A 21,973-nucleotide genomic window follows, 5' to 3' on the forward strand; every position below is an offset into this window, starting at 1 on the left:
AAATTCCCGGCCGTTGAAACACGCTGTAATTAACGGACATAATTACCACAAATTCTAGGTATTAGAAAACCTTAAGCGGGAACTTTTTATTCGGATTTCAATTCAAAAACTTCGATTCTTTTTTAAGGTCGTGTTTCGTAAGGATCTTGTGTAAAGTTTGATTCGAAATAGAGTTTTGCAAGACGTGGAAACGATTCTGGTCGTGAAATCTCTTTTGCATCCTCATGACGCGATAACGAGACGCGTTTTTCCGAGTGCAAGAACCATCGTCGCGTTTCGATGTTCAGGATCGAGTCTCGCAATCAACGGGAATTGTCGAGCGAAACCGCGGAATACGAATAAGGGCACGTACATGGCTCAAATAATCGTTTCGTCGGTTATACTCCCGCGGCGGCAAGAATTTTTACCATTTAAGCCTTCTATTCAAACGAAAATTTTCTTTCACTTAATCCAAATCCTAGGACTTTGCGTCGCCCATCGAATTCGGACAAAACTCTAGAGTCTGCAAATTAGATTTATCCTATTTTCGATTCTTTAAAACATTCGTCGAGAGATACAAGTTCCTTCACAAACTTCGCTTAAAATAGAGAGGAAATATAAAGTTAAAAGTTTGCCAAATAACTTTTATTCGTTTCATTCGACTCCCTGCCTCATCGAGACTCGTATCATCCCCAATATTCCACTCGACAAACTGTGTACTTGAAGTTAAATTACAACCAGTTTCTAATGTCAATAAAGATAGCTAGCATCAGATACGATAAAAAAAGAAAGGACACGTACGCGTATATTTCTATGATAAAATATTGACCACAAAATGAATCGTTCGATAGAATTCCGAGTTACCGGGGCTCTCCGATGAAAGCTTATCTAATTACGCGCGATCTCGTAACGTCGAATGGCATCATAACGCGTAGACAAAGAGAGGATCAAAAATCGAGTCTCCTGGCTGTAATCATTTTTCCCCGGTGGCCTCCGGAGGCCACCCACCCTGATGGGATTCTCATTTAAAGGTCCGGGAATAAAACGAGCCCGACCCCCGTCCCTCATCCCTTTCCATTCGTTTCTCGTCGTTCTCGGTGCCTTCCTCCTCCATCCTGGTTCGACTCGAAAGCCCCGAGACTCGGCTGTATTTCGAGAACCTAATCCCCCGTGATCCTCTTCGATCTTTAATCCGCTCGCGAGATCGCAACCGCGTTTGGTCAGAGATTTCTCGTGCGCGCGCGCGCGTTGGCTAGATCAAACGCGGGAAAGTTGATCGACGTCGCTATGAATCGTCATTCATGGCGACGTTCAGCCTCGGGGGCTAGAAATTATTAGCTTCCGGCGCATTGTGTCACGGTTTATCTGCCCACGATCCCTTTGAAACGGCGCGCGTCAGAAACTAGCCCCCCCCCCCCCCCCGTGTTTGATGTAATTCCGTCGTGCGAGCACGCGTGTACACGTTGTGTGTTTGCAGCCTACCTGGCGTCCAGGCGCGGCTCCCGTGACAGTCAGTGCTCCAATTTGTCCAACGTCAGCAACGAGGACGTGGGTCCTTTGAATTTCAACGCCCATCCGCGTGGCAGACAGCGGAGGACGTCGAACTTCCTCGAGCTGCCAGGTAATGTCATTTTTCTCTCGTCGGTGTTCGCTCGAAAGCGATTCTTTTAAGGTTTTCTGGTCGTTGACTATGTATTTCAGAGTGGTTTTTAGCCGTGGGGGTTGTTTTATGCGGGGTTTCTTTTATTGCACCTCACGAAATTGCGACCCTTGGTGAAACGCGAGCCATATTTGATACGTTAGCGATTTTAAAAGTAAATTATTAGACGACGTCGCTCGCAATAATGTGTTAAATGCGATCAAGATTGAAGAAAACAGTTCTCTTGAATCGAAAGAGAAAAGAGACTCCATGATTAATGACCGCGTCGGATAGGAATTTATTGGAAAGTCTGTTCCAGGGAAGACCATCTAAATATCTAATTTTCAAAACATTCCGAAGCTTTATAGAAAATAATCATGCTCGTGGCAGACTGCAAGATATATAACTGAAATTGAATTTCTGCTTGCGTAATATAAAACAGAAGCAATCGAGAAATTTTCATGCGAAATTCTTCGGGCTTACGACTATCTTCCTTGACGGAACGTTTTCTTGTGGAAATTCAATTCGCATGCCTCAAGTTTTCAGCGAACAGATTATTTTATTTTTCATACATATAAAGTAGAATCGTTGCAATCGGTGCTAGTCTTCTAGGATTAATCTTTCTCTCTGCACGCGATACATTAACTTGAAAATGGCTTCTCGAGCATCCGATCGACGACGATTCATGGCAGCGTAAACGTTATTTTTTATAGCCCTCGAGGCGTAACAGCGTTTTTTTTATGGCCACGCGTTTCCGAGATTATTTATATACAGTGTCGAGGATCGAACGACAGTTTCGCAGCAACCGTGATGCTGTTTATATCGAATCGTATCGGATGCGACGATGGCACGGTGCAGCTTGCCCTGGTTTAAACTCTGAATGCACAATTCGAATGCGGAGCGAGGTCTCCGCTAACGAAATGAATGTGCACACGTACTCGATATAATTCGTTGTGTTCCGTATTCGAGGCGCGGAAGCTGGGAATCGCGCGAATTGTTTCTTAAGTAATTATCTTTGGAAATCCTCGCAGATTCCACTCGCTGTTCGAGCGAATATCGAGCATCGTCGGTGGCGCGAAGATCGAGTCGACGTTTGACTTTGTCGCGGTAATTGTAACTGCATCGATAGGAACGAAACAATGCCCTAAGCACTGTACAACAATACACCGTTTAATTCCATCGAATTTTCGTGCAGATTAATGTTTTACACAAATTCGTATTTCTCGAGAATTCATGTTGGCTTAAGGTCATAATTAATGAGTTTCGAAGGGGTTAGAAACATGAACGAAACAAATTTTTTTTACCGTCTGTTTAACGCTACGACGAAGTTGTAGTCTGACATGCGTATTTATAATATTGCAATAATATTCCATCCATCTTGTGAAATCGGAGTAACACGCTATTGTACGGTGCTATTTTAACCGTTCCTATTATTCTAAAGTTCGCTCGCGAAGACCAATAGAGGGAAACGTCAAAAATGTTGAAACTGGTAAACGGGTCGCGAGAACTTTGCGTGAACGAAACTGTATTGTTTCAATAATTCGTTGTTAGTATTCTCCTGGAATTCTCCTGGAATTAGTGGGGAGGGCAATATCCCGAAATTTCCAGGCGGCCTAGGAATACCAAGTCGAGCGTATCACACTGATGGATTACGCTCCGAGTATCCGAGGCAGTCGTATCTGCACACCGGAAATTAATTACGCGGCCAACGTCCGCCGGGTAAATACTTTCCGTAAACAGACTCCCTGCCACCGCTCTCTCGACCCGTGGAACTCACAGAACGAAGAATTAGGACAGTGGTTCTTACCCACTTTAGCCTCACATCGCAGTTTAAAAGAAGATTTTTTACAGTCACCTGTGAGGTCATCGATTTTATTCAATTTTTCATAGAGCATTTATTTAACTCCTAATATTCTGATACGATCGTCGATACGAGAAGTTAATAGTTCGATACGAGGTATAGAAGATAGCACTTCATAGACATGACTCATTTCGTCAAGAGCTACCAACTGTTGCTCGTAAGGGTGGCGAAAAAATTGGTCGCCACGTAGATGCGGACGATAACGAGTATTTTTTCCTTTTATGGGCGGGGGATTCTGATTAATAACCGCGACTAAAAATAGAAAATCGATGTGCAACGAAAATTATCGCTTCCGTGGCCTGCGGCGTGTACAGGAGTTATTGGAATTTTGATAACCACGAGTCGTATCTTCGGTGTATAAATGTACACAGGGTAACACTCGCAATGTGGCCGTCGCGATTACGTTCGAAACTTGAGTAAATATGTGAAAATCAATCGAAACGGACATTTTTCGTTCGGGGAGGAGTGTTTGGTAAGCATTAGTTAATCCTGATGATCGAACAGAACTTTTCTCTCTTTTGAATCTTGCGTTTTCGTATCGAATGGGATAACTGACGATTTAAGAAACGATAAACTCGATGGTCCATATTACGGAGATATAAGTTATATGCATAACAAAACACTTTTGAAATTACATTTTCTACTCTTGCGACTTCGGCGACCGGAATGATCGATTGCTCTTGAAAGTATTCCCAGCAAATAGTTTTGAATCGTCTACGTGAGCATTTTTTTTAACAACCCACGCCACAGACATGCAATTATTTTGTAGAGATCAAATATATTTCGAAATCCATTTTTCAGGCATTTTGATATCAGTATTGTCTAGTTCAGTTTATTGTATTCACATTTGCTGTACCTTTACACAATCTTAAACTTTTTAGATCTAGAATTTATCACTGAATTTTAACATCCGGAGGTTTTTGAGGGCGTGTCCAAGAATTTCCAACAATAGAATTTGTATTTACTTAGCTACCACTGAGATTAAAACAAGACAAATGGTACCTGGCAGTTGGAAATAGTTCTGAATTAATATATTCCGCGAAATGTCTGGCGACGACAGGCTCGAATACTGTACGATGATCTTTCTCAATAGATTTCGTAAATTTATAACTTGTCCAAAACTCTGTTTTATTTATTTCTTTTTTCTGCGATAAAACGCGCATCATTTTTCTAAACCACCGGGGTTAAAAAAATGCTGGACTATTCGAGAGGGATGTTCACCGCGGAGGAGAGATACGCGGAATGGTAAATACGAGAGAAACATGAGAATAAATGAGAGAAAAGTCATTGCTGGGAGGATACGTTGCTCGCAACAAAGCGTTCAGCGGAATTGTATCGTTTCCTTGGGAAAAACGATCGACCATGTGTGCAGTGGTTTAGGAAAGAAGCGAGTCGAAAGAGAATTCCTTTACCCTTTCGATACGAATGGTTTCGTCGGGCGTTTTAGCGTCGTGGGTCGTTCGCTATTTACCTATCCATCATTACCAAACACGAACTTTTGGCCAGAATATTCATTTAAGATCGTTAAAGCTACTTTGGTGTTCGATTTAATTTCGATGTTGGGATCGTATATCGTAGGGCTTTTGTTTTAGAGTTTTTTATTTGAGAAAGTGAATCCGAATTTGTGAATCGTTGACAAAATCCAATCTTACCGCGAATCGAATTACGCGCGCCACGCGAACCATCATCACCCATCCCCCTGATCCCATCATCGCACCGATTTGTCGTACCGACGATCGAACTTGATTGGCGACTAATTAATTGAAACGCGAGTCCCCTACTTGAGCCAGCGGTCGTGGCATTGAAATTTCCCGCGGAACCGACGAACACACCATCGAGCAATTTCAAGGGAGGAACCTTGCAGCCTAGCGTCGTTGGTGTAATTAGATAGCCCGATGTAGACGACGAACTTCTTGAGTGCCTCGTCGCCCATAACCGCATTAAATGCCAAACCGTCGTCCACGCTTTGTCGGACGACCTACTAGTCGAACCTACGGCTCAATTTCCATCGAAAAGCAAAGTTGTCGTTCGAGTTGCCGCGAAACTCGTTTGGGGGAAAAATTGTTCAACGTCCCTTGAAAGGGACGGCAAGAAAATGAGATATAAAGTTTGCAAAAATCGAGTTTTGAAAGAGAGCGGGTCTAGGAAGGTAAAACGTAGCAGTCGTATGATAAATACAGAATGAAACGGTTGTTCGTTCGACAGTCCGGTTATCAGGAACGCGAACAAGGGTCGTGCAAATAGAGTCGACGCCGAGGAAAAGTATTTCGTTTAGAAAAGAAATCTGTCACGAGCCGAGTGGTTCGATTCTTAAGCAACGACTCTGCGAATGAAAGTTTCAGCTTCGAATCTCGGTTCCATCGATTGATTCTTTTGTGAGCTGCAAATAGAAAGAAAATAATTGAGCATGGGCCTGAGGAACCAGTTGCACGAATCTACAAGTACTCGCGTTTACTGTGCACGCTTCGACGTAAAACTTCTGACGTAAAAACGCGAATTCATGGGTAACCCTCGACCGGAACCATAAGCGCGGAGACACCCTGGGATCCCCAAATTTAGCCACATCTGATAGACTACTAGTTTACTATAATTCCGGGGTTTAATTAAAAATGCAAACAGAGTCGAAGTTATTGGAAATGTTAATAGCGTGTGGCGGTGTTTGCGCGAGATCGAAACGAAACGGTGTCCCGGGGATTTTTCACCGGAGAGGGATCAATTAAATTTCTGCCTTTGACTGGAGAGCATCGCCAATGAGATTTCCGTTATTTCGACGGTCGAGCGTTTTTCTCGCGAATGGGGGCGCGTGTTGGTGCTCGCGTGACGTCGTCGAACGAATTCGAGATTGTAAAGTCGGTGGCTCGATTGGATGCATCGGCGGCCGACAATTGATTTCTCCTTGCGTTCGACGTTTGAGAGAAAAAGGGGGATAAAAATTAACCGTCGACGAAACGTGACTTTTCGAGGGCACCGTTGCGTTTTCTAACGGGAAATTGCCGGGGCTCTCGAAGCAAAAGCTGGCGCCGTCGTTGCCCCGTCGCGCTTTGATCGCGGAAATCGTTAAATCGCGAGGCGTTTAACAGAAAATTCAAGACTCCTTTCGCCAAACGGGAAACCTGACGGAACATTTAACGAATTCGCTGGGAATAAAAATGTTTCGCGTCGAGTGATGTTGTTAGTATCTTTCGTCGAATTGCAATCAGAGCATTGTAAATTTTTGGGGAAAGTAACTCGGAAACAAACGGACGGTATCTGTTAACGAAGATCGATATCTGATTAACGGAATGTCCAGCCGACATTTATTTTGTCCGTTGTCTCGTTCGAAGCGACAACACGGCTTTAATTAACTGTCCATCGTTGATACGTTGCAGTGCCAGATCACATCAGGCCGCGTGTACACAGTTTGCCAGAAAAAGCATACAACCCGAGGGCTGGTGACGATCTCTATCGACTTCGGGCGTTCAACATCACCCAAAGAGGCGTCGTTAATCGCGGCGATTCGATTATTTCGAGACACAGCAGGAGCAACACTTCCGTCAACAGTAGCAGGTAACGAATCGGAAACAAAAGGGCTACTTTGCGCCTTCGTAATCAAAAGACAATATCTGTGGAACGAGGCCAATCCGCGGCTCTTTGTACCAATTACAGCCACTCTCAAAACGACTTGCAATAATTGGTATTACGAAAATTAAAGTTACTATTTGTATTTTACTAGGGCTACAGAAAGGACCGTGCGAAAGTAAACACGTTACTATCGTACCAGAGATATCTAAACGATCCCAACCAGTATGAAATTTTTAAGGCATCCATCACTCACTTTCATAGTTATCGTACGAGAGATTGTAATGTTCTTGCGATCGTTGGAGGATTAATGGCACTACAAGCTCAAATTATTCCGCCTTTCCTGTCCTCTGATATAGTAGCTTGTCCGATATAAACATTTTGCTTTAGTTATTCGTGCAAGAAGAAGCCCATTAGAGGTACGAGTCAGGTAAGCGAGGCGGGCATGCTAAAGTCCCATTACGTCAAAACGAGTAAAGTTCACGTGAAAATTCACGATGAAGATCAAAACATAATCTTAATTTTAGGAATTAGAAGAGTACAAGAAGTCTCACAGTCCACCTGAGCGTTTTAGATTTGAAGATCCGTGTTTGGACCTTGGAATTGAAAATTGAAAAATTCGAGACAGATGTCCTAGCAAAGATTGGTTACATTTCTCCATAAAGTTGGATCACGGGGGAACTAACGGGACTCCCTTAGTGAATTTCGAAGCCGGATAATAGAGTGCGTTCTTCGAACACCGACCCGATTACGCTTCCCTACTTTCAGCATTAGCATTCCGGTCTTCCTTCCGTTTCCATTGAATTGCTCTGAATCCGACCTAGAACGAGAACAATGACAAGCGAAATGAGCGACATGCTCGTTTCATCGATCACGAGCCATTCTATCTGACTTATCGCAGCAACATTTAATTCCAATCGTCGTGTCACAATCCCTGCTACTAATTAATTAGGTTTCGACGCGTCACGTTCGATTTTCGTGTTAACTGTAATTCATCCAATTAAAGGCATTCGTGCTTCATTTCCCCTAATACGATTCCCATAGTGCATGATAATGAGACAAATCTGTTCGAACTCTCTTCGTTTTACGGATAACCCGAAAACCCTTTAAACATCCTTCATTATTACCTAATTTATCTTCATTCGCGACTTTTCTATCGACGTGAAATGGTTATCGGTTTGGTTAGAAGCATAGATTAATCGGTGGGTGTAGAAATAAAGAAGAAAGTGATAGTAAATCGTGTCATCAGTATCGAGAAAAGTGTTCTAAATGGAACTATTTCATCCAAAATTTGACCAACGCAATTTCAATTAGGCAGCGACGTGGTAACCTAATCATCGCCGAAGCCTCACTCTGCTTCTGCGTGAATTCCCCTCGTTCTTTGTGCCGGCGATGGCATTAGGGGATCTAGTCGAAACAAAATTAATGATTTCTGCTGTCCGAACACCCTGCCACAGTCGGAATAGTATTAGCTGTCTACTCAAAGCTTCCGTTCCCACCATACACGACATAAATCAGGCCGATTGTAATCGTTTTACCTAATTTAATTTGAATCTCTTTACTAAAGCAATGCAGACAAATGCAAAATAAAATTACTGTACTCCCGTGGCTCTTCCAGGGATTTATTATATTGAACACTTTTTAAGGGCATTTCTAGGGATGACAGTTTGATAAACACTGACTTCTCTAATTTGTTTCCCGCGCTCCCCGTTCGAACTTATACAGAAAACAAGATTTCGTTATCGTTCCTACAGAGCTATTATCTTTCCGAGCCTTCAAGAAACTACTTAACGAATATCGATCCTTGTTTCCTTAAATTATACGATAACGTCGCCACCCCCGCGATGAAACTAATCGGGGTCCCGTTTCACAGTTTGTTTTAAGAATGTTCGTCAACGTCTATTTCCAGAAACAAAATTTTCCTTTCTTTCATTTTTTTTTTTTAATATACAGATCGTTTACCATGAGAATTGGTGGCTGGTAATAACGCGAACACCCTGTGCACGACGGGGAAGCGTCGATCGTGTCAAGACGTCGGGGCGGGAAATTTATGGAGAAAAGTATTTGGATTTTTAGGGTTCTGTACGCCCTTAACGGGAATAAGCGCACGTATGCTGTTAACCCGTGACATTTTTTTCTCCCCTGGTCGTTTCCGGCAGCGTCGAGGGTGCGCGGCGTTTCCGTGTTTACGACTTTGTCGGTTGTATCGCGACGCCATGTACGATCGTTCCGTTCGATTTCCTTCGACTTTCGTTACGAGAGCCCATAAGTCTTCTCGACTCTGACAGAGAGGAATCGTTCCTGCCCATGGGAACGATGTTTGTACCTAGCTCGCGGAAAACTGATTCTCGCGATAAAAATTTATGACAATCGAGCCAACGCCACCCCCTCACCCTCGCTCGCCCTCCCGAAAATTTAATCCTCTCGCGATAAGGGGAGAGAAATCGTCGATCGCGACGGAGTTGTTTATTTTCGTGTTTGTCGCGATAAATCCACCCCGTTGACAAACGACCCGGTAAATCATCCGTGTTTTCAAGTATTAAGGGCAATTCATGCAGACGACGAACTACCCTCCGACTCGATGTCTATCCTGGAATGGATTTAGAATCGAAGTTATGTATAATCAAGAACGTCAGGAATGCGAGAAGTATATTTTGGAATTTAGCTTTCACGCGAGTCTGGTGTCTGTTGAGCATGCGTGTTGTATTGTTTGAAATCTCATAAGACGGGGCTTGGCAAAGTCGACGAGCCACCCTTTATGAGTAAACGCTACGGACAAAGAGTGCGAACGTTGAATACGCACATGCTGGGTAATAACTTCGCCCACCTAAAATATCCCGGTGATTCTAAAAAAATATGAAATACTGGCTTATATGGAAGTTGTTTGATGTCGAAGGAAACCTTGTAGGCGTAATAAAAACACGTGCTGGAAATAAAGACGCAAAGAAAACAGCAGCGTTATGGCAGCCTTGTAAATTACAGTTTGCAGGGCATTTGGTTCCTAAATCCGCTTGGAAAGCACAGGTCCGTACCTTCCAATCATTTTCAAACGTTCAATCTTCGTTTTGTTAACTTCCTAATTTTCAACTTTCACCTCTCCAAGTGCCAACTTGGAATTTCCTGCCTTGGAGCTTAGTTTAGTTCGAAATTCATTGCACTATACGGCAAAGTCGACAGAATGTTCGATCGGTTCGTTGACCAGCGATTCTCAAACTTTTTGGAAATCGTCCCTCCGTTTGTAGAATAAACAAACTTTCGACGAGTGGTAAAGTTCTTCGCGGACTCGAGCCTCTCTTCCTTCCGCCATTATTTTTTCCCCCGTGAATATTTACCCAGTTTACCAAAGATATTGAAATTCCCCCGCTCTTGCGAAGCCCTGGAAGTCGTAAACGAGAACCCTCGGAACATGGGTGGCCTGTAAAACTTTCCACGACATTTCCCGCGTGTCCCGAGAGTCCACCCGCCGCGTGCCACTTAATTTCGGTGAAGAGACACAGTGAATTTCCCCTCGCCTTAACTTTCCCTTGCCTCGAGTCGTCTTTCCCTCGGGCATCTTGGCTCCTTTACACACGGGAACAGATCAACGACAACTTTCGCCTAAAAGATCCTTAGTCGCTCGTGTTAACGTTCACGCGGCAGAAAGAATTTATTTCTCAAAGATCAATTAGGAATCTTAGAAATCTATATTCTCTGATATTCGTCGATATCGCGCGTAAATCCGGGATCTACGAACGCTAGAATTCATTATAAAAATTGAAAACCGGCTGATGTATAAATGTATTCAGGTTAATCCCGGTAAAGGCAGTCGCATAATCCTTGCGTTGTGCACGCACAATGCACCGCGTGTCAACACAAACAATATAAATATTCCAGATACGAATCGCGCGAGATATCTAGGCTCGCGATTACGCTCGAACCACGGAGGCAACGTATTATAAGCGAAAATAGAAATTGCAACTAATCGAACTGGCTAACTGGCGGCAGATCCGAATGTCAGCGTTAGAAACAAATTACGCGTCCACGAAACGATAATAAAACCTATCCGTAGGTATGGAAACGGCGCTCCGGGGGATAGCTGCAAAGAACCCACATAGCACGGATGGAATTACTCGGAGCAATCATCCTTAGAACGTTGCCGGATGCTCCGCGGTACGTCGGGAATAAAGAAATTCGCAAAGACTTTAAACAAAGTTCTAACGATGCACGAAGATATCTGTACCCGTAAATAGAGCCAGGCCGGAGGTACGGGTCGAAGGGAAGTGAAAAATGTCTCGAGTTACACAAGTTTCTTCTCAACGAGGCTTCGATTTATAGAGGTTCCGTAAACAAAATTGCAATTTATAGAGGCAAGAGAAACGGATGTGTTCGCAGCTACAAGTTTGTTAAGATCAAGAATATAGTACTTATTTATTGTTCAATCGGTAAGCAGACCAACGTACAAATTACGAGGATTTAATGTAGAATAAACTTTTTACGTTGGAGGCTTTGTTTTTGAAGAAAATCGACTTTGGATATTTTCTGAGTACATCTGTATTTTATTACGCGGAGGCCATTATTTACTTTTCGATCGTGTGCACTCTGTATAATCTATTGTCTTACTATGCTGTTATCTTTTGGCTTCGGCTACCAGTTTCTATCGAGTCGTAGTGATAAGATATAATAGAGAATACGTGGATATGAGAATCAATGTGTATCGAAATTCGTTCAGCATAATTAAGTGCAGGCGTTCTTGGAACATATGGAACAAGTGGAATTTTCGGGGTCCTGTGTTTCCTTTTTAAATTACATTCTTATCATATTACTTATTCGTTTTCTATATCAGTAAAAAGACATTCTTTAACATCATTACATTTTATAAAACTAACGAAAATTATGTTAATTGAAAAAACTGTACAGATATAATTGAATAATGGAGTCTGGCAACATTCTGTACGATATCAACGTATCTCGTCTGCTTCGAAACTTATGATTCCGACACGCGTCTCGTTGAAATTCGATAAGCCCCATTGTTCGAAAGTGTCTGCGAACCACGCTCGTCTATTCCGTAACTGGGAGAGTGGAGGAGTAAAGACTCGCATGGGAGGAACAAAAGCACAAGTATCTTAGAAACTTTATTGTACAAAGATTATCGAACGCTCGCAACGAAGTCTGGGATCGAGACTTGACAGTGATGAAGAGGTTTGCGTATTCAAAGGAGGATTCCAAGAGTCGATCGAGGTGTAAATCCTGGGAAGAGAAGGTATTTGGCGGTGAACCACGCCGATTGGAGGAGAGCCAGCTCGTGGCCGAGGCTTCCGAAACGTTCCCTCGTTTTCTTCTTCTTCTTTTTCATTATCACGCAGCACGGAACGCGATGGCTATTTCTGTGATGCACCTCGATCACTGGACGCCTTGACCCGTCGATATCGTTCGACTCGATTCCGTGTGCGTCTTCGATCTAGTTCCAACTGCATCCCCGATGCATCTCTCGAACCGTCGATCGATGGTTTGACGGGCAAAATATAATCCGATCAACGATTTACTGCTCTTACAATCGCGCAACCATCGCAGTGGTTTTCAAATTTTTTTGGCGGGTGTCCCTTAAAAAGAAAAGAAATGCCTGCTCCAAGAATTGGTAAACTTTGAGAAACTTTTAGGGATCGCGTCCCCCACTTTGGATGACACATCATCGATCAGATTACACTTCGTCAAACCCCTGGTCCCTAGTTTTTCCCGACTCCTTTCGAACGAGGATCAGCTTCCTGTGCTCGTTGCTCGAAATCACAGAAATGAAGAATCGGGGTCAAAATATCCTCCTCGTTGATGTCTTCGAACGGTGATGAAAGAACGATAGCTCCGATCGAGGAATTGTTACCGCCATCGCGTTCGAAGGGAGCGGAGAAAATAGATGACGGATCCCGTGCTGGAGTCGAGTCAAAAATACCGGCGTCTAGCCTCCCCCGCGTGGCACGGCGTCGAGAAAGGGTTTCTGGTGATGGTTCTTTTCTAGTCGCTGTACTCGACCGTCTCCTCGTACTCCATCGACTGTTGCGACCTGGTGGACGAAGAGGACACGGACTTGATCGACGAAGACGACTCGATCACAGACTTGGACTGGACGCTCTGCACGGACTTCATCGTAGACACGGACGTGGACTCCGACGAGACGTTCAACGACTGCGCGACAAGACTGTCGGCGGATTCGTTTGCTGAAAAAGGGAAAACAAATGCTCCTTACGTTCATTTTTCCAGGACTTTTCGCCCACTAAGCAAGCTTTCGTTATGGGGTATCAACAATAGTTCTTTCCCAACTCCCATATAAATGAATTTGATATTATCATCGCTTCTATACTATGTTAAATTCGATATTATATATTATTACATTACAGTCTTAATTAATTTGTATAGAAGTTCGTTGTTATATCGAGTTCGATAATTTAGATAGGAGTCGTTAAGTAGTAAAAATCAGTGAATTATTAATAACAAACCCACGCAAGTTGTCGTTAAAGCACACAACGAAAGAAAAAAGGGGTTGGATAATAAGTCAAAACTGATTCTATCAATTGCAATTGGCATTTTTCTATTGTTCGTGGAATTAACGGAACTTTGCGGACTCTTTCGGATCGCTTTTATTCTGAACGCGATTGCATCCGACAGGAGGTAATCCTTTTTGAAAAATGAGCCCGAACATTGTAGGATAAAGTTTGCCAAACACGGGTGTTCGTTTTTTAGAGAATGGAGCTCGAACCTGATTAAAATCCGATTCGAAGGATCTCGCGGAAACACGGTAATAGTATTTCCCTCGAAAAGATATCGATGTCGGTCCGTGATTGAAAGAAAACATTAGACGCGTCGTTGAAGTGACAGTATCGCCGAACAAAAGAAGAATTCCATTATACCTTCTATTTCTGGAATTATGATTCTTGTAAAGCATGGGCATGGAGGACATTGTCCAAACTCGTGACTTAGAACAAATAATAAAATCGTAGCAAGGTTTAACGTTAACGGACCAACTGGGAAGCTTTTTGAAACCGTGTAAATATTTTAAAAAAATTGAAATCCAGTTCTGTGGATCTGTTATGGCGGCGGAGGAAAGTTAGGGGTTGGAGGACTCGATCGCGGGTCGAATTGAATTCGTTACACGCACCTTTGGCGACTTCCATTATGGAACGAAAGTTTTTCGCGTCGGTTTCCGGGGCTCGTCGGTTTCCCAAGGGAGGAGGAAGCGTACGCGAACAACTCGAGATCGAACTCGCGAATGGGGCGAACGTCGGAGCTTCGGGTTATTCTAAACCGGTATTCGGACACGGGAGAGGGAAAGTCCGCGATCACGTGATAGAAAATACAGTGGCCAGGGGGCCACGGGGGGGGGGGAGGAAAATGTTCGGCGTGTTTGGCGTGTTTGGCATCTTTTCCGAAGCGGTGAGGAATATTCGTGGAATTTCGAATGGCTCGCGACGTATGCGTCCCGACGGCTGAGTCAATGTTCTTCCGACAACGATGCCTCGCGCGCTCCAGACAGACGATGATTTCTTTCCTCTCCCAGAATCGTCAGCGACCATGAATAATTACCGAGTAAAAGGCGCCGAGTGCCAAAATTCTACAATTTTTTCACGATTAGGTGCCAGTGACCATTGCTAATAAGTCTAGAAATGCGTCTTGCTGGAATTTCCAGCCCACGTTTCTTGCAACAGTCCAAGGATCCAATGAGAAATCCACTACCTGCAACCTCACTTGTTGCTCAGTGACCCTCTTTACTTGTCAACGTCGTACAAGGAACGAGGTTCTACCGTGGTAATATACTAAAATTAAAATATACGAGCAATAGACTCAACAGATGGAAACGATACGTAACATTCTTATAAGCCTGTGTCTCGTTTGGCTTTGTTTCGTTATCTTTGCGAGTGATGTTAATTTTAATTCTATTCATTGCGAGCCTTAGAATACGAATACCTGCATATGCGCATTGAAACTGCTACGCAGAGAAAATTTACCTGGAGGTTACCGCCAGCCATCGAGGCGGTACCTCCAGGTCGAGGCTCCTCCATTGCATTCCGCTCGAGCTGACCTTTAGGAATATCTCTGGCACATAATGTGCAGCAGTACCGTGAAAATATACGTTATTAATTTTTTAGCAGAGACTTTTTAATATATTTTCTTCGCTGCCTCTGTACGCCGATGAAAATGTCGCACTCTCTGGACCGACCAACGAAGAAAACTCGGTTGTTTATTATTAAAACGTTGCGCTCGAACGACGAAGTTGGAAAATAATTTAATCTTAGGGAAGTTTTTATTTCAAAATTTTCCATGAAAATTCTCCGCCATGCCCGCGTATCGGAAATCGTTCTGAACGAAGCTGTCTCGAACAACAATTATCTACTATTCTATTGTTAGAAACATCAATAACGCGTTCGAGACGTTGTTATTTTTCTCGATGATCGCGAAGATATACCGAGGGTTTGCGTGCAGGAGGGATGTTTCGCAGTCAGGGCAAGTAACTCGAGTATAACGGGGATGAAGTCTCTCGAGTGAAACTTGAGAAAAGGAACTCGTCTTGTCGAGGAATTAGGATCGACGTTTGTTAGTTTCAGTTAAATGAACTGTGAGGGATGAGGCATTGTGCATCCTCGGATCGCCGCAAACTCTGTTCTCCAGGTGATCCAACTTCTACGAGACCTTCGATCACAGAATTCTACTTCTCGTTCTGAAGTACCAGGAAAGAGCCAGTATTGCTCGAAAGAAACGAATCGACCCTCTTAGATCAATTTATTTTGATAGAAGCTAGACACTTGGATGCAATAAATGCTCGTGATTTAAAATTTGTTTAATTCGAGCACGGTTGAAACGTAATCGGGGGAGTTTGTCAAAATTCGTTACAATGGATGGCTACCTCGATAAATCGTAAAGTAATCAGCGGACGCATAGAAATCTCGTCGGGATTCGTTTAACGCGATTGAATAAGAAATTAATTTCTTCGATTGGATTCGAGAAAAACGCGATGGAACCGTAGGAAACGGCGAGTCCAATTAACGAGCACGGTATGACAGAGCTCGACTCGAGTTTCGTACGAATTGAACTGCTACGGACAGTCTTCGAGACTCGGTTTCAGTAATTGTTCGCCGGGGAAAGTACAGTTCGTTTAGATAGAAACAGTGTCCAGCGTGACGCGGGTCCCGTTTTCGCGCAATTTCCGCCACCGGGTGTTCCCCGATGTGAAAAATAACTGCAGAAGTTTCCGGAACGCTCGTATTTGCCTTCGTTCGTAAATTATTCTCGATCGTCGGACGAAGGATACGCGCTCTGGCATTATTCCGCGCTACAGCGCCGACCAGAACGCTGTTTACAGCGGAAAAGCAGCTTGAGTTTTTGCCAGGTTCTACAAATTTCCTTTGCACTTTTTACCCGGCGATCGGTTCGAGGTAATTCATTTCGAACGAGGTAGTTGCCAAGATCGTACGACTCAAAGTATTTTATATATCACGTTTCCTATTTGACGCTAATTTATACGCGAGCTAGCACTGGAAATTTTAGCTCGATCTTGAAAATTATTATTACACGCTTTACCGAGAACGAATTTCAGTTTTCTATATTAATGCGCGCAAAGGTCTGTAAATCACACTTGTCGGTTTTTGAATCTAATAATTTTCTTTCTCACATTGATATAGCAATTACGATTAGATGTATTTCCACTTTCAAGCCACAGTTGAGACCGTGATTAATTTTATGGGCACTCGTAATCCCCCACAAGTTTCACGAGCCCATAATTGTCACATAATCGTATATTCTTAGCTGGATGCGTGGCAGTGAACATGGGCACGGATTCCTAAATCATGCTGGTAGGATTTGTGCAGCCTCGCAGTAGTAGAAATTATGATCTTAAAGAAAAATATCATCTTGCTCGCCCGATGCAAATAAAATTGAACCATCCAGATGATTCGCATGATGTATCAGGGTAAAATTAAAGATCGTTCGAGCTGGAAAATGAATCACGAAGCGATCGCCATAGACTTTTCCGAGCGTTCGTGACTAATAATCGGTGAGTCACGAAGGAATCGAATATCCGTGGACATCGGCCAATGTTCCGTTTCCGTTCAAGGTGATAAATAAATTTATTTGAGGTAATTGTCAGCCAATGTCGAATCCGTCCCAATTAATTCCGCAGAAATTTCGACGGGAATCTTTAATTATTGCTCCGTGGTGACGCTGGCGCGCTAAGAGCATTGCCAGACGAGAATAGATCTTTTATTTATATGTATTTGTTGTAACAAAATGATGACTAAGGCTGCGCTATTTCTATGCGCCGTAACGTGCTCGTCCAAGGTGATTTTCACTTGCATAAATTTCGGTGGAAAATTGAATTGTCCGAACGTCGCCGACGAAACCTTCGAGCACCGAAGTGACTCGAGAATTCGTTCGAGAAGATTGCTGTTGTTTCACTCGAATCGTTTGCTGATTAATTGCAACGTCAATTCTCCGAACGTATTTATGAACTCTTAAAATAATAAATAGAGTGAAATTTCATTGAATCCGATTCTGTCCCACTGGTTCTCTCAGATCGTGCCCCAAAATAGTCACAGTCTCTTTGTGGCCCGCTTCAGTTAGGCCTACGAAAGCGATCCCGCAGGGAACGTGCTCAGGAAAATAAGTTTCACGCAGGGTGGTTAGTTCTTTGGCTCCCGTGAAAGGTTTTCGTCGTCTCGACCCCTTTTTCTCGCCAACCTTTTACGTACAAACGACTATAAATGTACTTTTTCTCGGGCAACGGAGCGTCAGGCGAGAATTAACGAGATCCCACGAAAAAAGTTCCGACTATTAAGCAATTCGGATGAATAACTGCATACACATCCCCCGAATAAAAGTAGCAGACACATAATTTATTTTCAATTTTTAATTTACAGTGTTTCGAGAAGGTACGCGAATTTTTTCAAGCGTTTCGCGAACATAAAAGTACGCATTGCCGTTTATGGCCGTCGTTCGTGTGCTTTGCGCGTACGTGACTCTTGGAAATTTCGAAACTAAGATGGCACATTGTTATTACATGCCCGGGGTTCTGTTCGCAAGTACTCCTTCCGAAGTGCTCGATTCGCTGCGAAGAAGTTTCATTGGTCATTGCAGTTGAGTAAAGTAGCGATGAATTTGGCGTTTAGGGTTGTTCATCCGCGGAGACTCGTTCCCGGACGTTTACGCAATGCTAAAAAAGCTTTCGAACGTTTTATCCGAGCCGAGTGTTCGCGAACGATTACGGAAAATCGTTCTAGTCGAAGGGAATGCGCGGTAAAAATTAACTATTATTATTATCGACGGGAGAAACTATTGTGGTCGTAATTGGGATAGCCAGAGAACGACGAAACTAATTAATAAAAGAAATTTTACATGCTCTGACATGGCATCGATGGGGTAATTGTGTACGCATTATCAGTTTTTTAATTTAGTTGAACATAGAGTATGAGATTTTAATATTTTTGCAAGCAAAACGTAATTAATTTGATATAAATAATGAACTCTGTACGGCGCAACGTCGAGGAACGAGTCGGAGGATTCCAAGATGGCCGATCCATCGAGGCGCTCGGGTTGTTACACGAATCATTACGTCGTGCAAGATCAGCTGCCCGTTTCGCGCGTTCGGTCCACTCTCCAAATAGACGGTGTAAATGTTTGCACAATTTTTTCGTTTTCTTACCAAGATCCCTCGTTTATATATAACTCCTGCATCTTCAGCGCCATCTTCGAGCTTGGTTTACACACGTGCCAAGCCGGAGGAATGCACGAGCATTGTTCTTGGCCGGGAAGCAACGCTTTCTATCGCGACCCAACGAGAAGGAACCGACACTCGAGGCTTTGCATTAAGTTAATCGTAACATCTCGCGTAGAATTTTATCAAACCAACGAACAAACAAAACGTACGAAAATACGCGTTTCGTTTCGGTATCGTTAAATAAACCTCGAAATATCGACTGTTTTTTAGGCAAAGTATTACAAAAATATCCACCCCCCTCATAGATACACGCGTACGTGTAAATTTGCGAGGGAGAAAAGAAAATATCGAGAGCAGTATCGTTTACGATTACTGTTTGCAGACGTATTTAAATGTATTTACTTGCAACGTGTTGCATTCCGTAGTCACGCGATTACAACCCAGTCATTAGCATTCCAAATGCATATTGCTCGAGCATGAAGCTGAACGTACCTCGTTTAACCTCTGGAATGATTGCGATCGTTTGTATGAAACGCGTTACATCGTCGCTAGCTTTTCAGCAGGGTTACGAGTAATTATTTCACGGCTCTTTGACATGGCTGTTTTCGAATTCGCCATTAAATTGGAGTTTTATGTAATGTTCGCTTGGCCTGGGTTATTCGGTTCCACGTTGTGTCGCAGGGTTCTGATCGATCCGGCCATTATTTGCGATCGGCGGATGAATCAACCTGCTAGAATTTTAATCGTACCGTTTCGCTGGTCCGAATGGGTTGGCGAAATCGTGTTTTATTAAACAGAAAAGGCAAATACTAAGGACGGTAATTTTGTTTCGGCTTTATGTGCAGATAATTCGTAGGTTTTCGAAATAATTAATAATGATTCGTATTAATAATTATGTAGTATGTCGAATTTATTAGTTGTCGTTTTCAGCCTTCCGCAGAACGATATAAATGAAAATTATCGTATATAAACACACGCACGTATAATACAAAGTATGATCCTTGAACTAGTAATTCATACTTTACATATCATGATGCTCTAAATAATAGAGCATTGATATATGTGTATTATGCAGTGACGTTTCTTTTAGCTTTATCTCATAAACGTGCCTCTGCATCATAATAATTCTCTAATATTTAGAGTATCACGATATGCAAAGTACAAAGTATGTATATTATTAATTCAAGGATTAAACTTTATTCGTATACGACCACTTTTTAAACGTGTCTTACGGCTTCAAAATTGATTGTAATTTATGTAATTGATGTTTGGAATATTTTAGTCAAAAGAAAATTCATAAATAAATGTTTAGGAAATCGGAATATGGAAAATATATTAGGATCTGCGGTATATTTGAAATATAAAGAATGCAAAATTGCATGTGCATGTTTTAATGCACTCTGCATGTTATGCATATAAAATATTTAATACTTTTCCTATCAAACGTTGTGCAAAAATGTTGCATGTTTTTAATATTGTTATTTCATATATGACTCATGTGACATATCGCTCACAAAGTAGATATTACAGAAGGTTAACTCACTAATAATGTAATGTGTATTACGGGACGGTATTATCATATTTAGTGGTTTATTAATGATTGATTCGATTTCCCCTGCGCGGTTAACGGAATTTATTGATATTTAGTAAAATGCAAAATATAAGAGCCGTAACTTCATTAATTGGAAAATGAAAATATTATAAAGATCGCAACGGTCCAACACGCTTGACAAGGAAAATTGCTAATTACCATACATTGGACAACATACTCGATATAATTTCTTTGCTCCTCTCGTGGCAATTATCACAAAAACCGATTATATATCATAAACTGACATTTATAAATTAGAATCTATCGAGGAATTAAACCGACATCCAGACCAAAGCAGCGGGCAAAAGAGCTACTTTACTAGCGAATCTAAAATTTTTATTCGTCGTTCGAGAGTGAAATTCGCCCGACTCCGCACGCGTTAAAGTCCATTCTATCGAGGATCGTTCCGTAGCATCGCGTTCCGTTCGTTACGATCCGCCAGAACTTCAAATTTCTCGACACAACTCGAGCTTACGCACGCCAGACGTCGTAAAGTGCTTCCGTCGAGGCAGAGGGATGGAAAAAGGTTTTCCCCGTTTCATGCTCAGCGTCGCGTTTGATTGCGCCGAACCACCCGCTGGCTTTGCGTTGATTTTCCAACCCGACCCTCGGGCTAATCCCGCGTCTCTCGCCTCCTTTCCACGTGTTCGCTTTGTGTCCAACATCGATGCACGTAAATTCGTTTATTCCGCCGACGCAGGATCGATAAGGCTTGCGGCCGATCCCGGTCCAAGACATTCTCTGTGAACGTGAATCGATGGAAGCTATCAAAGACCCCTAAATCATTAAGGAGATATATTAAAACAGGACGCACGATCTTTGCTGATATTTAGAATTTCTTTCGAAGAGAAATACATATTATTTTGCTTGAGGAGAATCTGCCAAGAATGTTTGGGTGTAGCTCGACTAATTTAGCGGGGGATTACGGCCTCGATATTGCTTCATTGCCACGAACTTTCTACGTTTCTGTCGAGCATGTGCACTTCTAGAGTCTCTCGCTGCTGTGCCCTGAAAAGCGATTGGCGTTTCATGGCATCGTAACTCGAAACATGCATGCTTGGCATGGCATTTGCAACCCTCCAGGTTCACCCCTTTCCGGAACTCGTCTACATCGCGATTAGCCACTCGAAGAACGAGCGTGGAAGCATTCAGACTCGCGGACGTTGTCAAGAAATGATCCATCTTCTCGAACGTGACGAGAGACGGTCAATTTTGGGTGAAAAATATTTCGTCGGGTCGTAAATCTCAACGCTATGAGCAACGACTGTGTTACTGAAAAAGTCTCGGTCGATCGTTCGATGGAAATTGATTTTACGGATATCACGGTTTCGAATGCTCTTGGCCCATTAGCTTACAACCCTTCCAGCTTTCACCTGACGGGAATAAACGTCAGGGAACGAGAATAGTCGGGTCTTATTGTTAGAAACTTCGCCGTCGGCGGGGTTCTAATTTCATCGTCTTTCTCTCGACGTCGAACGCGACGTCTGGACCGGTTTACGATAGAATAGAGGATATGTATGCTAAACGAACGAAGAATACGTTCCATACATGAATATTTGCATAAGTGGATCAGTACAAATCAAATTTTATACTGTGGAGAAAAACATTTCCTGTGAAATAGATCGATTTAATTATTATATAGACTTAAAAATGTTATAATTTGCATTCTAA

General features: G+C 42.8%; 1 protein-coding gene and 1 long non-coding RNA gene across 2 annotated transcripts in view; one reads left to right on the top strand and one right to left on the bottom strand.

Annotated features, from left to right (window-relative positions):
* LOC122397948 overlaps positions 1-21,973 on the top strand; it is a 30,102-nt gene that overhangs the window by 2,067 nt on the left and 6,062 nt on the right. Inside the window, exons 2-3 of the mRNA XM_043397470.1 lie at positions 1,457-1,600; positions 6,848-7,025. Of these exons, the coding sequence (XP_043253405.1) occupies positions 1,457-1,600; positions 6,848-7,025 (322 nt within the window). The remainder of the gene's footprint in view (positions 1-1,456; positions 1,601-6,847; positions 7,026-21,973) is intronic.
* Positions 12,136-14,335, bottom strand: LOC122397953. Its single transcript, XR_006259161.1, has 2 exons — positions 14,164-14,335; positions 12,136-13,225 (listed from the first exon to the last, which is right to left on the bottom strand). It is a non-coding gene; the product is annotated as an uncharacterized LOC122397953 (long non-coding RNA).

Source organism: Colletes gigas, unplaced genomic scaffold, assembly GCF_013123115.1.
Source record: "Colletes gigas isolate AHSC1104 unplaced genomic scaffold, ASM1312311v1 Colletes_gigas_Sc00001, whole genome shotgun sequence".
NCBI lineage: Eukaryota > Metazoa > Arthropoda > Insecta > Hymenoptera > Colletidae > Colletes > Colletes gigas.